The following is a 16787-nucleotide window of genomic DNA, read 5'->3' as shown; positions in this document are numbered from 1 at the left end:
GTTGACCGAAGGTTGAAATTTTGGCACTTATTATTTATATGAAAATATTTCAAAACTGATAAGCTACAACCATGGGTTGTTTTTTTGTTGTATTCTACATAAAATTGCGCACATTTTCATATATAAAACTTTATGTAACGGGTAATATAAAACGGTGCAAACATTACGACTTTCAGACAAAAAAATTTCTGATTTTTTCGGAAGAGTTACCGTGCGGACGTAAGGCAAAAGTTTTTTTTTTTTTTAAATTCACCATAAATTTAAATATTTTACTAGAGACTTCCAATTTGTTGCAAAATAAAGGTAAATGATTGAATATTACTAGAATGTAATAGTTTTAGCTTACAATTGCATTTTTCGACCATTTCAATCGAGTCAAAGTTGACCAGAGGTTGAAATTTTGGCACTTACCGTTATTTATATGAAAATATTTCAAAACTGATAAAAGCTACAACCATGGGTTGTTTTTTGTTGTATTCTACATGAAATTGCGCACATTTTCATATATAAAACTCTATGGAACGGCTAATATAAAATGGTGCAAAAATTATGTCAAAGTGACTAAATAATTTCCGAGATGTGTCGCTGATGCTTTTTAGTGCGAGAAGAAAGAATTTCGTGCTTGCGCGCCTGGGTAACGATTGTAAACAAAACAACAGCTTGATCCGTGAACTCCCAGCATCCCTCAAGGTGCGTGATACAAAAGTTTTTGCCAAGTAGGCCTACAACAATATTTCCGCTAATTTTTTTAAAAACTTTTTTGTGTTGACGTTTCATACATCAATTCGGCACCCAACAGAGAATTTTCGTCAACGTTTAATACGTCCAATCGGCGTTTAAGGGTTAATCTGCTTTTTTAATTATTAACTATTTCTTAAAATAACAGTAAATATTTAGGGAATATTAGCTCTTAATTAGAATAAAAATTTTACCAGGATCAGTTATTAACCCAGATGGTTATAGTAGTTAGTATTGCACTGTAATTAAAATAAGAAGTATAAAAAAAATACATACAGTGGTCCCCCCTTATTCGCAGGGGAAGTGTATCAGACCCCCCTGCAAATAGGTAAAATCCGCGAATAGTTGGAACCCCTATAAAAATGCTGAAAACAGCCTATTTTGTTAGTTAAAACTCATGAAAAACCCACTATTAATTTTAATACTTGGTTTTTTAATAGTTTTATCAAAAAAGTGCATTTTATGATGAAATGGATTAGAAAATCCAGGAATGTGTGGACATTTCTCATAGAAAAAATACAGTGAATAGGCAAATTTTCCATGAATAATGGGGGGAAATGTTCCTGAGAAAAATCCACGAATGCAAGAGTCCGTAAATCCAGAGGAAATCCAAGAATGCAAGAGTCCGTAAATCCGGAGAACGCGAACATGGGGGGTCCACTTTACAACAGCATGGGTCCTACCTTGTTTACTCCTAATTCAAAAAACTAAAATGAATACCCTATAGAATGAAAGGCTTCGTTGAAATAACTGACAAATAATGAAGTTGCAGAGATCTTGTTGCAAGTGGCTGGAAAACAGAGTTGATACAACCTACAGTGTTGCGCAAAAGTACACTCTGAGTGAGAGACTGATACTCTGTTAGGAGCTAAATACCCACAAACTGTAAAACACAGTTTACCTACATATTTTCATGTGAAAATATATGAACTACATTTCTGGAATGGAATAGAATATAGAATGTGGGCTAAAGGCCAATTGCTAGGACCTATGAAGTCATTCAACGCTGAAAGGAAAATTGAGAATAGCAAGGTTTTGAAGTTGTAATAGGAGGAAAACCACCTAGTTGCACTATGAAACAATTGTTAGGAAAAGGCGGAAAGTAAGATGGAAGGAGGAGAATATGAACAGGGGTGCAGTAAAAGCAATTAAAGGGATTGCAGCTAGGGACCAAAAGGATGCTGCAAGGAATCTTTTTAATGCCTACAGTGCACAACATGAGGTGCATTGATGGCACTAGGCCCCCTACAGGGAAACTACTATTTCTAGTTTTCATTACACTAGGATATTTACAAAGCAGCAGTTAAGATAGAAAATTACTATTATGGGAATCTTGTATTCCTGGTCTCTCCGGTATGTGTTTTATGTTACTTATGTTGTTTCAGTGCGTCTCATCACACTTGTGACTCGGTCATTATATATCAGTAACCATAGTCTCAGTCTGTCATCACTGGAGGCTCCATCTTTATCATATAGATCTAGGTAATGTCCATAATCAGTCTCAAGATCAGCATCAACAGCCTAAGCCAGGTACAGGACCTATACAACACTGTGACAGCTGTCTGTATCTTTGCAGGAGAGAATCTGTCACTACCACATTCAAAGTTGCCATTTTTGTCTCCATGGCTTCAGTAACTCCGAGACCACCTTTGGTTTGGTCTACCTTATCTCTTTTTTGATAGGTAGTATGTAGTAACCTTAATGACTGCCTCTGCTGATGATTTTTCTAGTATGAAGCCAAACTGAAAATTGTTGTTTTAATAATCTCTCTCAGCTTTTCTTCCAGCTCCTTCTCTGATACTTTGCTCCTAATCTTATTTCAATATAATTTTAAAACTTCAATATAACAATTTGTCGGAAATTGTATTTTTCCTAACTATACAAACCTAAGGTCCTTTAACAATAAGAAGGTACTTAGCGGCAGCTGAACTGATCGTAAGCTTCGAACAAGGGGGTTCGGTAGTTAACCACTTGTCCGGTAGTTGGCGGTCAGCTCGACTGCGAGGAGAGGAGTCACTTTGCTTTAGGCCCAGGAAACACAGAGTGAGGGGTGGCATGAGGTGGGACTGTGTGTAAAGGACCTCAGGTTTGTATAGTTAGGAAAAATACAATTTCCGACAAATTGTTATTTGTTCTGATACGTATACAAACCCTCGGTCCTTTAACAATAGGAAGACTCACTTCTTGGTGGGTGGAATCTGAGTCTTATGAACAGATTGGTGTTCGTCCTACCTTGGTTCCCCCCTGGTCGTAAGAGCAGAAGGAGGGATCCTAGCCTCTGTCCAGCTGGTCAGGGTGTGCACCGCAGGATCAGTGGTCAGACTTCTGGACCAAATTTATAAGAGGGAGGCAAGCGTACCTCTTATAAATAGCAAAAGGCAAGAACTAGTTCCTACTTCAAGAGCCAAAATGAAGCCATGGGTTTGTCTCTTGTTGGCTTCCACTCCCCCACCTTGTTGGGGAGTGGCGGATAAATACTCCTATCACTACTGAAAGGGATAGGATGGAGCTCAGTTGTGTAGCTTACCTGCATCGGCCTCCTGTTCAGCGTAGTGATGACCGCGGCCCTCTGCCCACAGGTAGAGGAGAAGAACAAAGGAGGAAAAGAAGCCAGTCACACTTTCTTTCACTCGTCCATTCATGCAGTCACACAAGGATGCGATGCTGTTCTGTCCGCTCGGGTGCCGGGTAGACTACACAACTTGTTGAGCAGCCACCATGGGTCCCAAGGAAAAAGTGTCCAAGGACCTGTGGGTAATATCCCGAAGGTAGAATGAAGTGAAGGTGGTCTGGTTGGCCCAAACCCCTGCCTTCAGAACCTGCGCCAGGGAGAAGTTCTTGCGGAACGCAAGGGTTGGACCAATACCTCTGACTTCGTGGGCTCTTGGACGAAGGGTACGGATGTCGTCACTACCATCCGTGTCGTACGTCCTCCTGATCACCTCATACAGCCAGAAAGAAAGAGTGTTCTTGGAAACTTCTTTCTTGGTAACCATGGTGCTAATGAAGAGGCGTCGACACTCAGGCCTGAGGTGCCGAGTTCTCTTCAGATAGCGCCGTAGCACCCTCACAGGACAAAGCAGCATCTCATCCGCATCATTATCGGTGAAATCCTTCAGGGAGGGGATCGTGAAAGACTCGAACCGGTCGTCAGGGACCATAGGATTCTGAGTCTTCGCTACGAAGTTCGGGACGAAATCGAGCGTCACGGATCCCCATCCCCTGGAATGCTTGACGTCGAAGGAAAGACTATGAAGTTCCCCTACCCTCTTTGCTGATGCCAGGGCCAGCAGGAAGAGGGTCTTGAGGGTCAGATCCCTGTCTGACGACTCGCGGAGTGGCTCGAAGGGTCTGCAAGTCAAACTCCTAAGGACGAGAGTCACATCCCACCCCGGAGGCCTGAGTTCCCTGGGTGGGCAAGAAGACACAGGGACTCAACGGACCGGTGGTACCATTCTACGTGTGACTGGCACAGGAGGTTGTGCCAGGGGGGAATCTCTCTCGGCGCTTCGGCAAGCAGAGCCAGCAGGTCCGGGAACAGTGCCACCAGGATCATCCAAGATTCACGGTGATCAGCGCCCTGCTGATCACTTTGCGAATCAGACAGAACGGGGAAAAGGCATAAAGAGGTTGTCCCACGGGTGTTGAAGAGTGTCCTCTGCAGCTGCCCATGGGTCCGGCACAGCCAAGTAGAAAACCTGAAGTTTCCTGTTGTGCCGGGTGGCGAACAGATCCACGTCTGGACGCCCCCACAGGTTGAAGAGCCTTTCCACCACATCTGGGTGTAGGGACCATTCGGTTCTTATCACCTGATCCCGACGGCTGAGCTTGTCGGCTACCACATTCCTCTTGCCTGGAATGTAGCGGGCCGACAGTTCTACTGAGTGTGCCACGGCCCACTCGTGCACCTGCAACGTCAACTGGTGCAGCGGGAGGGACACTAGGCCCCCCTGCTTGTTGATGTACGCCACTACCGTGGTGTTGTCGCTCATCAACACCACCGAGTGTCCCACCAGACGATCCCGTAACTCTTGGAGAGCGAGGAACACTGCCTTGAGCTCCAGGACGTTGATGTGAAGGTGCTTGTCGCGATGGTCACACACGCCTGCAGTCAGCAACTCCTCCAGGTGTGCGCCCCATCCCTTGGTCGATGCGTCTGAGAACAACAACATCTCTGGGGGGGGGAGTGCGAAGAGGCACTCCTCTTACGAGGTTCCCATCATCCAGCCACCAGGCTAGGTCCTGCCTCACCTCCTCCATGAGGGACACGGGGAAGAAAGGAGGGTCTCTTGCCTGTGACCAACACTCCTTTAGTCTCCACTGAAGAGACCGCAGGTGAAGAAACCCGTGAGGGACTAGCTTCTCGAGAGACGACAGGTGACCGATCACAACCTGCCACTGCTGAGCTGGTTGCTCCTGCAGAGACAGGTACTGTTTTGCTGCCTCCCTGAACCTGCTGATCTGCGAATCTGTGGGGAAGACTCGTCCTGCTACAGTGTCGATCAGCATGCCCAGGTACTTCATCCTCTGCTTGGGCTCGAGGTCTGACTTCTCGTAATTTACTATGATCCCCAGATCGCGGCAGAATTCGAGGAGTCGATCTCTGTCCTGCAGCAACTGCGAGCGGGAGCTCGCCAGGACTACCCAATCGTCGAGATACCTTAGAAGACGTATCACTACCGAGTGGGCCCAACACGACACCAGCGTGAACACCTGTGGGGTGGTTGAGAGACCGAAACAAAGTGCCCTGAATTAGTACACCGTCCCGTCGAGGATGAAGCGGAGGTACTTCCTGGAGGATTGATGGATGGGTATCTGGAAATACGCGTCCTTCAGATCCACCGAAAGCATGAAGTCGTTCTCCCTGATGGAATCGAGCACTGAACGTGCTGTTTCCATCATGAACCGAGTCTGGCAAACGAATTGGTTCAAGGGAGAGAGAACTATCACTGGGCGCCAGCCCCCAAAGGACTTCTCCACCAGGAAAAGTCGACTGTAGAAGCCCGGCGACTAATCCCATACGATCTCCACAGCACGTTTGCTCAGCATGGCTTCTACTTCCTGCCGAAGCGTCACATCCTTGGTCGAGCCAGGAACGTAGGTTTGCAGATGGACCAGGTTGGAGGTGAGGAGTGGCCGAGACTCGAAGGGTAGTAATTATCCCTCCCGAAGGACGTTCACTATCCAGGTCTCCGCTCCGTAGCGCTGCCAGGCACCCCCCCCCCCCCCCCCCACCTTCCGGCAGCAGGTGAGGGGGAATGCCGTCACTAGCGTTTCCCTCCTCTCTTCGACTTCTTCCCAGATCCTCCTCGAGAGAAGGACTGGGAGGAGGGCTTGTTGCGGTCACTCCTTACAGCAGAAGTTGAAGGCAGTCCTTCGACGAGGCGATCGTCTTGGCCGCAGAGGAAGTGCCAACTAAACTCTTGGGCTTAGCCGCAGTCGTCCGAGGTTGCCCAGCCATCTTCGAGACTGCCTGGTGGACGAGACAGTCACTGTCGTCAGTGTGCCGCTGTTCCACCGCAGCGTCCACCATCTCTCTGGGGAAGAGAGAGGAGGAACTCCGCACCGGTCCGTTGCAAAGATCCAGGGCCACCTCAAGCCCAGCCGCCCTGGTCACTCGGGTGAGAACAGCGTCTCTACACCGGAGAACCAGGTTGGCCCACAGGTTAGCTGTCTGGTGGGCCAGGTAGGAGGTGGCCCTACCTCCAGACTGGCACAGTCTCACAAAAGCCGGGTCACTTTCAGGAGTGATGTTCACCAAGGAGGACACGGACACTGTGAGGGACCACAGGTCGATCCAGGAGACTGCTTGGAATGCTGTCAGATTCCAAGGCATGTGCCTCTTGCTGCGAGAACCTCCAATAGGAGCTGCTACAGAGACACCCCGGAGTTAGCCTAGCTAGCTCCAGGTTAACCTGTTTGGGCGGCAGAGGGTCTTCTGAAGGCACGTAGAAGCGCCTCTGTCGCGGTAGAGGTGGGGGAAGGAGCTTGGAAGACCTACCGGACCGAAGCGAACCCTCCTGTCTGGAGACGAGAGCGTCCACTTGGCTCAGTCTGCTGTCAGCCAAGGGGGATTGCGGCAGACCCACCGTCGTCCTGGGTTCCTTTTTGGGTCCCCAGAACAACTCCAAACCCGATGTGGGCTCGTAAGGTGGGAGCGGCGATCCTTCCCCGAGGTTGTTGTGCTGACGAATCAGCGCAATAACCTCCGCGAACGACCTCTGGATCTCAGGAGTGACTGCATCCTGCGGAGACGGACTGTCAAGCCCGTCCAGCGAGAATGGCTCCCGAGACCCTCCTCCTTCCACAGAGGGAACCACAAAAGACCCCTCCTGGTCTCCTCCTGCCACTTGTGCATACAATCTGGTCGGTCCTAGGACCGTGCCAGGTTCATAGGGGATCGTGGCGGGATCGCGAGGAGCACCCCTCGCGATCACTCCTGATCGCCTCGCTCATCCCGGTGAAGCCCGAGGAAGGCGAACCAGTGTGCTGAGGGGGTTGCAGGCAATCACCAACCCGCGGTGGCGATCGAGCTGCAGGCCTGGTCGAGCGGCTGGACCGAGAACAGTGGCGATGGTCCCGAGCGTCAGAAGAGCTGCTGCTGGTCCCCCTCTCTGCCCGGTCCCGGTAGGAGCGGCAGTCAGGGGACTTGCAGAGTCCGCTGTCGCGGTGGGAGCGAGACCTGTCCTCACGGCGCGTCACACCGCTTGGACCAGCCGAGGCTGGTTCAGGCGACTGAGGGGACCGCTTTCTCACCTCAGCCCGGGACTGGTCTGGGGCCGTTGCGTCAACCCTGGGTACCAGCGTATCGCCGCGAGAGCGATCACTGGTTTGGTGGGAGTCGCCTGAGCGACCCCCACCAGTCTTCCGCTCCGTGCCTGGATCCTGGCGCCGAGGCAGAACCTCTGGCGCCAGGTGAGGAGGTACCGGTGTTAGCCGGCGCTCCTCTGGTCCCCGTCTTCTTCCTTGCGGAAAGAGAGACGGGCCCCGTTCCCAAAGGAACAGGAGGACCGGCGGAAGTCGGTGGACGGACCCTTAGAAGTCTCAGGACAAGCCTTCTTAGGCGGGGAAGAGGCAACCTCCTTCTTCGGCTGTGGGGCCTTAGATGTTGAAGGGGAAGCGGCGGCAGACGACGACGACAAAGAAGACGATGAAGACGACGACGAAGACGACAACGAAACCTTCCTCTTCTTCTTCTTCTTCGTCATCTTCCTCAGGACCAACGTCAGGTCTTCCATCCAGGATGGAGCCGGGGCAGTTGCCGAAGCAACAGGGCCTGACTGCACTTGTCCGGAAGGACCTGGGGTGGGGGCAGCAACACCACGGGCAGGAACTGGTACTGGCACTGGAGCGGCAGCATACTCAGGAACAGGAGGCGGGGCAGGAACCAGCAGCATCCGCTGCACAGGAGGCAGGTCCAGGGGAGAGCTCTTGGGACACCGGAAGTCCAGGGCTGCAGCAAGAGCGGCAAAACCAGGTGGCGGCGTCACAGCGGGCATCATAACCTCCGGCAGCGGGGCCTGCACAGCAGCTGTCGGGGTCACCGTGGCTATGTGATGGGTGTACACCAGGTGTGGCAGAGCAGCATAGCCAGGCGTGGACACTGTGGTGGTGGTCGGACCGTGGGATACCAGACGGCCCCTCTCGCTAAGTGATTCAGCAGCCCCTGAACTGTCAGTGTCCCTCGGAGCCCCAGCGAGTACCAGGCCCGTTCGCCGCGAGATTGTCCCCCATGGCAAGCAGATCTGAGGAAGGAAAAGTCGGGTGAGTTGGGACGGGGGGGGGGGGGGGGGGGGGGGGGGGGGGGGGGGGGGGGGGGGGGGGGTGGGGGGGGGGGGGGGGGGGGGGGGGGGGGGGGGGGGGGGGGGAGAGAGGAGAGAGAGAGGAGAGAGAGAGAGAGAGAGAGAGAGAGAGAGAGAGAGGAGACGACGACGACGGCGACAACAGTTCCCACCCCGAGCGAACTGGATGTCGGGGTATCTCACCCCACCTCTTCCACGCTCGACTGATCGAGAGAGGAGAAGGAGCGAGAAACCTCCCCCGAAGGGGAAGGAGCCATACGAGGGAGCCGAGATGGAGGGAGAAAAGAAGAAGACGTGTCCGTAACCAAGGGCATAGCCGGAGAACCCTCCGACGACTCCTTGGCTGGCTTAAGCGGCTTCTTCCTCCCCCCATAGTGCTCCCACTGCTCCTCCGACCAAAAAACACATACATCACATGTCTCGGTGCAAGAGCATTCCCGCCCTCTACACCGAGTACAAAACTCATGAGGGTCAACCTCAACAGATGATCGAAAGGCCCCATACTTACGGCCCTCCACACCAGGGCACAACCTGCGGCTGATGGGGGGCGGGGGGGTTGTCTCTCCGTCTCTTGGTATTCCATTTCGTATCTCAAAAATCACAAAATTCACTGTATGGTATACAAAAACACACACGTACTTACGTATATCCTTGCACAAAAACACACAGTAACAGAGAAAGAAAAAGCCTTCACGCAGTGAAGCAAACAAAGCATACGACAAGAAGCAGGCAGAGAGGCGAGCAACACGTCCATCCACCTACGCGGCCGAAAGCAAAGTGGCTCCTCTCCTCGCAGTCGAGCTGACCGCCAACTGCCGGACAAGTAGTTAACTACCGAACCCCCTTGTTCGAAGCTTACGACCGGTTCAGCTGCCGATAAGTACCTTCCTATTGTTAAAGGACCAAGGGTTTGTATACGTATCGGAACAAACATCTTTTTCTTTGTACACTGCTGTTGTATTATGCTTTTTACACTATTCTAGTACCACATCTACAATTAACACAAGTTTTCCCAAGAGACTTATTCATAAAAACCTAAGCAAATAATATGAAATCAGTGATATACAAACTATAAATTATTACAAAGCCTCTACAATAACAAATTCTTTAATCAATTTGTATTTTTCATAACTAACAAACCTTTGGTCTTAAAATTAGGATAAATCTTCTAGTGCCAGCTGGAAAAACGGTAACATTAATAATAAAAAAAGAAACTAAATACACAAGGAATTATTGGCATCTGTGCTTGGTCACAAGCTATGTTGGAACTCCCACAGTGCCTTGGGCATCTCATGACCGCTCCAGTTACTTTCTTACTGCCTTTAAAAGAAGAAACGTTTTGCTCTGTCCTTTTAAAGCCGGTTTAGTTTGCCCAATTTTCATTCATTTCTGTGTTTCAGTGTGTGTGTGTGTGTGTGTGTGTGTGAAAACTTCCTAATAAATTCTGTTGCTACCCACATCCCGAATCCTGACTTGAAGCGACAGTGTTTGCAGAATCTTAAATATGAGGGTTAATTAATACTGGCTTTTACTTTAATCATGTTTAACACTTCATGTTTGCATATATGTAGTAGGCTTCAAACCTTCAGCACCAATGTTCTCTTAGACTACCCCAGATAATTTAGAATCCTGTCAAGGCAACTAATACCAGAACATTGCTTACTTTTACAAAACTTTACGCAGCAACACATACCTTGTGGCCATTCACTCATTTCAGGGTGTCGTGAAAACAATGCATTTCTAGCAAAGGCTTCTTCTGCTGATCCTTCTTCAACCTGAGAAGAAAGAAAAACAGAAATATAGAACGCACATATCCATGACGTCTATCAACTTTCTCTCTACTTGTCATCTAAGTACGTATTATTACCAAATTCAAGTTGTTGTTAATATACAGTTTAAAATACTAAACAGTGAACACTACTACTTTAACAAAGTTATTTATACTGTATAGTACATATTTCTTGTTGGTAATACAGATTTAAGTAGTCCAACAAAGTTAATTTTACTAATACAGCATAAAATTTTCAAATTTCTATTGTATGATTCTAAATTAGAATAAGTATATTTACTATATACGACAATAATGCATCTAATAAGATTATCATAGGGCAATGTAGTCCAAAAAATTCTAAGGTAAGATATTGCTAAAATACCAGAGAACTGCTAAATTGGACCTGCCAGATATTCCAGCTTGCTCACCTTCATATAAAAGGTGTCGGTATAGATCTGGGGCGAGTGAAACTCACTACCACAATACCCACTCCAATTAGCCTCCTACATCAAAACCCCCAAGAAAAGGGGAGCCGTTCTACGGCTTGCTACCTATGACCGCGTATGTAGCGTCATACCTGAATATAGCATATAGCTTGGTGGCACAGTTAGAAAAAGGGTGGCGGAACATTTGAAACGTGAGGGTGGGATTTCACTGAGGCGACACGGCTTCCTCGCCCAGAAATAGATTTTTCCTATGTCAAAATCCCTTTTCTGGGCTCAGCCGTGTCGCTCCGAGAAATTGTACAGAGAAAACACCAAGCTACTGACATATAAAAAAGAAACTATTAGTAATTAAAAGATAACAACCAAAGGGTGCCAATGAAAAACATAGTATCATGAAAATCATATAATAATAAAACATAAACATATGAATTGTAACCCTTAACCTTTAAAGGTAATTATTGGTTAAATTTAAGACCGTGATAGGCAATAAACCAACAATTTTTATACAAATATCGTTTGAAAAAGGCACCTATAAATGAATATTATGTGCATATCACATAAATCTACCAGCATTAAAAATATGTTACTGGGATGCAGTAGACTGATAATGAGGCTGGTAGGAAGGAGTAAAGGAGACACGGTAACTACTGCAAACTACTTCCGACCGTAGCAGGGGAAACCGTGTTCCCTACAGCTACCGCCGGGAACTTAAGGTCTTCCAAAGATTTAAGGTAGTGGCGTTTAAAAACTGAAGGGGATTTCCAACCAGTAAATTTCTTCAGATCTTCAAAGCTCATGTGCTGGAAGAAATTAACTGAGGTTGCTATAGTTCTAATGTCATGTACCCGTGGGAATGAATGTGGGTTGGCCTTCTTAATGAAATAAAGAATTTGCTGTCGTATGCCTTTCAGAGAGATGGTGCCACCTCCCTCTCTAATGAACAGGGGCCCTTTAGATATCGTAGAAGTTCTATGTAGGAAATCCTGCAATGCCTTCACAGGGCACAGGGATGTGTCCTGTGGGAGCGGAATAATTTTCCATGGAGCCCACCTATCTAGAGGATCTTCATTCTTGGCAAGAAACCTGCGATCCGGAGAAAGAAGCACCTCTCCCGAAGATAGGAACTGAATATGACCTGGGTCCCTGGATAAAGAAGACAACTCTGAAATTCTAGCTCCCGAAGCTAGACTGATGAGAAATAGAATTGTTGTCATGGTATGAACATCAGATTTATTGAGGAAGACAGCCAGCTCTTAACCGCCGAATCGATGGAGAAGTGTTGACTCTCGCTTATCTGATTCTAAGAACAGGATCTATGTCTGCGCCCCTTTGTGCAGCAAACTTCATGAAGTCCATAAAGTTAGGGCTTTGTGAAGACCTAAGGAATCAAACAGTCTTCGTTTGGACTTGTTGGGACAGCATGGGCTTCGGCAGCTGACGAGGACTCAGACCTAATTCTATCATTAGAGGAAACCAATTGCTCTTCGGCCAGTTGGGGGCTATGAAGGCCACCTGGCCCTTGAAAGATCTCAACTTGTGCAGAACCTTCAAGAGAAGGTTCACTGGAGGGAAAAGATATATCTTCTTCCATTGGTTCCAATCTAATGCCAGTGCGTCCTTGGTGAAAGCCAGAGGGTCCAGGTTGGGAGCCACATAACATGGAAGCTTGTGATTTGACTCGAGCCCCGGTACCATTGTGACGCACTCCGGGCCTCCACTCCATGAAACTGAGCGTGAAAACGCGTCCTGCTACCACGTTCTGAATCCCTGCTAGGTGAGTGGCCAATAGATGCCAACTGTTCTTGGCTGCGATTGAGAAGATGGCTATCATCACATGATTTAGATGACTTGATTTTGAGCCTCCCCTGTTTATGCAGTGCACGACTACGGCACTGTCGAGCACCAGCTTTAAGTGTGATTTCTTGGCCGGACGGAGTTTCCTCAGGGTAAGGAACACTACCATAGCTTCCAGGACGTTTATATGAAGTTGTTGGAACTGGGGGGACCAAGTCCCTTGCACCTTCCTGTACTGAGAATATCCCCCCCAACCTGTTAGTGACGCATCTGTGTGAATCACTAACGCCGGAGAGGGAAACTGTAGCGGGATCTTCTTTGCTAAATTCTTCGCCTCCACCCAAGGACGGAGACGTTTGCACAGAATCTTCAGGATCGGGGCAAGCCTGTCCCGGGATCTTGCGTTGGCCCTGGAACGCCAAACCCGATTGATGTCCTTGAGTTTGGCTTTCAGAAGTACGTCCGTCACTGAGGCGAATTGTAGAGAACCCATGATCCTCTCGGTTGGCTTTCTCGGGGACGTCTGTTTGCACTTCAGAAACTGCCTGGTTGCTTTGGCTATCTCTTTCCTCTGTGCCGGGGGAATGGAAAGAATATGAGAATCCAAGTCCCACTGGATGCCCAGCCACTGAAACTGGGACTCCGGAGTCAGGCGGGACTTCCCCCTGTTGATCTTGAATCAGAGATGTTCGAGGAAACAGATCACCTTGTCCGTAGCCTTGTTGCATTCTTCGATGCCTGAGCCCACACCAGCCAATCGTCCATATAGGGTACTACATGATACCCTGTGACCTTAGTTCCTGCACTACCGTTTCTGCTAACTTCGTAAAGATCCTTGGGGCTATATTGAGCCTGAAGGGCATTACTTTGAAAGAGAAGGCTTGTTTGCCTAACTTGAAGCCCAGAAACGGACGGAAGTGCCGTGCTATCGGACATGATAGTAGGCGTCTGTAAGATCTATAGAGGTGGTGACGACCCCAACACGGGGAAGTAAGGTCCGAACACCAGAGAGATGGTCAGTAACTTGAACTTTTCGCAGCTAATTGATAATTTTAGACGGGACAAGTCTAAGATTACCCTTCGCTTGTCCGAGCCTTTCTTTGGAACGCTGAACAAGCGCCCTTGAAATTTTAAATACCTTGTCTTTGACACCGCCCCCTTTTGGAGGAGGTCTTGAGAGTATTCTATTAACTCCGGTGTCGGCTCCTGATAGAAGGTGTTGGGTGGAGGAGGACCTACGATCCAACTCCAGCCTAGGCCTCTGGATATGATGCTTTGTGCCCAATTGCTGAACCCCCAACGATGACGAAAGTGGTACAGCCTCCCTCCTACCTGCGAGACCTCATTGGGCTGCTGATGGACGCACCCGCGGCCTCCTCTTGCAGCTCTGGCATGGCCGGTTGCTCTGCTGCCGGCACGTTGACGAAAGGGACCCCTAGCCCTGCCCCCCTGCCGAACCTATGAAGACCTGAAACGCCTGGTTCTCATAGGCTTGATTAAAGGCAGGAGACAGCGAAAGGGGCCGAGGTTGCTGCTGTTGGGGCTGCAGAAAAACGAACTGCTGCTGGGGCTGGGCCTTAGAGGTGGAGGGTTGAGGCACAGGGACGGCTTGAATCAAGGTCTGATGTTGAGGGGCCTGGAAGGGCTGGAACCTCCTAGGCTTCTTTTTGGGCTTGGAACTTGAGGAGGAGGAATCTGGTTTCCTCTTGTATACTATCCCCCAACGAACCCTTATGCTCTGATTGAGGCGCGCAGCTTCGTGTTGGACTTCATTAACAACCGAGGCCGGGAAGAGGTCTGCACCCCAAATGGAAGAAGCCAGGAGTTTATTTGGTTCATGCCTGATTGTAGATTCGGCTAGGACATGCTTTCTGCAATTCCTCCAAGCCACAGCAAAGTCGTACAGGTCGCATTGCATGCTAAGCAGTAACGACTTTGCAATGACCTTAAACAGCGGTTCTTGTGAATATACAAGGGCCGCAGTTTCGGTCATCACTAGTGAATTAAGAGACCTAGCAAGCTTTGTCCTAGCGTCGAACTCTGTTTGAATCAGGTTATCTGAGAGCCTAGGGAGAAGTTCGCTAAACAGGGATATCTCACAGTCCGGTTTAAGCTTCCCCACAGAGAAGGTTGCCGGAAGGTCTACCCAGAGGTCATTCACCACCCGGAAGCAAACAATGACGTAGGGTCCTGTCTCTCTCTCAGTTGAGGCATAGGCTCATCCCTCATAACTGCCTGAAGAGTGAGATCCGCTACTTTGGAAGTGAACGGTAACGGATTCTCGTCGTCCGTTATAAACATCGTGAACGGGCTTTTGAAGGCAGTTACTTTGGTATTGGAGCAGTTCCACTCGTCCAGACTGCGAATCCACGCCTGTTGGGCTTGGTCCCTCGAAAGGATTACAGTCTCCTTTGGGACCTTGTCCTCCCTAACTAGAGCAGACTCCGTAGGGCGGACATAGCCGATGAAAGAAGCCTGTAACCCCGGAGGGTAGAACTCGAAGTCTTCAAGCCTTCCAGTACCGCAACCCTCGATGGTTAACATTCCGTTGACGTAAGGGGCGTAGTTCGCCACCCTCCAAGGATTACCCGGGTGGAAAGGAGGGAGAGTGGAACTGTCTGGCATAACCTGGCTTGGTGCCAACTGACTGGGGTGCACCATACCTGACACCCCCTCCTGGAGTCCTGACATTAAGGACTCCTGTGTACCTAGCCTCTGAAGTACTTCTTGGACCAAGTTGCCTAAATTACCAACCTGTTCCAAAATGTTCGAGGCAAACGAATCCGAATGAAAGGAAGGGGACGATGACTTTTCTCCTTGTACAGTATGAGGTACCTGACTCTTAAGAGGTCGATGGAATGGGATGTGAAGGGGAAGGGTAAGACTTCCCCTTCAGAGGCTTAGACTTCAATGACCTTGGCAATGACTTCTGTCTGGGTTTGTCGACTCCGGGATGTTGAACCGGAGGTTTAATACTTAAGCTATCATATGATTTTTTGGGGTTGTCTTTAGTTTTTTGCAGCAGTTTAGGCTTAAGTTTAGATTTGACTTTAGGAATTGCCGAGAGGGATTTCAACCTAGATGGAGGTAATCCACCGGCAAAACCTTGAAAAGAATTAGAAGACGAAGGAGAAGAAGTATCAGAAGCGCTCAAGGAAAGACCCGGAGCACTAGGAAGAATAGCCTCATTACCACTCTTACCATAGCCCATGTCTAAAGTCAGGGGCTCTTGAACCATATCCGGAGCAGGTTCTTCCACCATTAGTTCCTGTTGCGAAGTTTCCTCTGACTCTTCAGCAACTGCAGCCTGAATAGAGGCGATGATGGGGCTGCCAACTTCGGATCCACATAGCCTCGCCACCATCCTCCCACTCTCCCATAGGTTCCTGATGCTAGTCACCGCTATAAGATCCTACTCTCCTATTGGTCAGCATCTCTCCCACTGTGCATCTATGTAAAGGCGTTCTTCTTCAGCCATTGCTTCGCACCAGCGTTATCGTACGCACATGGAATTTGTTCATTCACATATACGTTTTCGTTTGTTAATGTAAATTCGTGTTAGTGATTTCGTTGTACTACTTTATTGTTGTTGTGTGAGAACTTAATTTCTGGGCTCAGCTCGTTTGTCGCCTATGAAAGTATCCTTAATATCATTCTTTCTAGGTAAAATTGAGCCTAAAATTACCAGAGAAAAACAAAAAAATTAAGAAAATGTCAGTAAAACTGACTCGCTCACTCTTAAAAAGAAGTGTCGGTATGTATAGGGGCGAGTGTGGAACACTACCACGAGACAAACACCAATTAGAACTTCCCTATCAGAATCCCCCCAAGAGAGAGCTGATACCAACGGGCGATGCAGCCTCTACTACTACTACTAGAGGACGCCACGGACAGCAGCGCCCCTAGCGGTCATCCTTAATTTTTAGCGCCAGCGACAAGTCGCCATTTTCTTGTGCTTGTGCTTTCTTGCGATTTATCCGCATCTTCATCATGGAACGCTCTGCAATTGCCACGGCTAAGTTAAGTAACTCATAAGTAACATTTTACCGTATTTTTGTCTTCCGGGTACCAGTATTTTTCCGCTTTTATAGGTCATATACGGTTCCCCGGTTGTCTCGTGGCGGCCATGCCGCCTCGTAAGATTTCCCGGTCCTCCATACTGGACTTCTTATGCTTATGGGCTTACTTTATCACATTCATTGTTTACATCGAGTTTTAGCTAGTTCAGCCCTCCTA

The 16787-nt window shown here is 48.6% G+C and overlaps 2 protein-coding genes across 9 annotated transcripts in view; both read right to left on the bottom strand.

Annotated features, from left to right (window-relative positions):
* The window catches only part of LOC135219389 (methyltransferase-like protein 22), a 603918-nt gene that overhangs the window by 442212 nt on the left and 144919 nt on the right, over positions 1-16787 (bottom strand). The gene's annotated exons all lie outside the window — the stretch shown is intronic.
* LOC135219388 (protein CREG1-like) overlaps positions 1-16787 on the bottom strand; it is a 103679-nt gene that overhangs the window by 5176 nt on the left and 81716 nt on the right. Inside the window, 1 exon segment of the mRNA XM_064256119.1 lies at positions 10234-10315. Within this exon segment, the coding sequence (XP_064112189.1) occupies positions 10234-10315 (82 nt within the window).

The sequence above is a fragment of the Macrobrachium nipponense genome, chromosome 1 (genome assembly GCF_015104395.2).
Source record: "Macrobrachium nipponense isolate FS-2020 chromosome 1, ASM1510439v2, whole genome shotgun sequence".
Classification (NCBI taxonomy): Eukaryota; Metazoa; Arthropoda; class Malacostraca; order Decapoda; family Palaemonidae; genus Macrobrachium; species Macrobrachium nipponense.
Note: the sequence above shows the minus strand (reverse complement) of the source record. Positions and strands in the feature narration are given on the sequence as shown.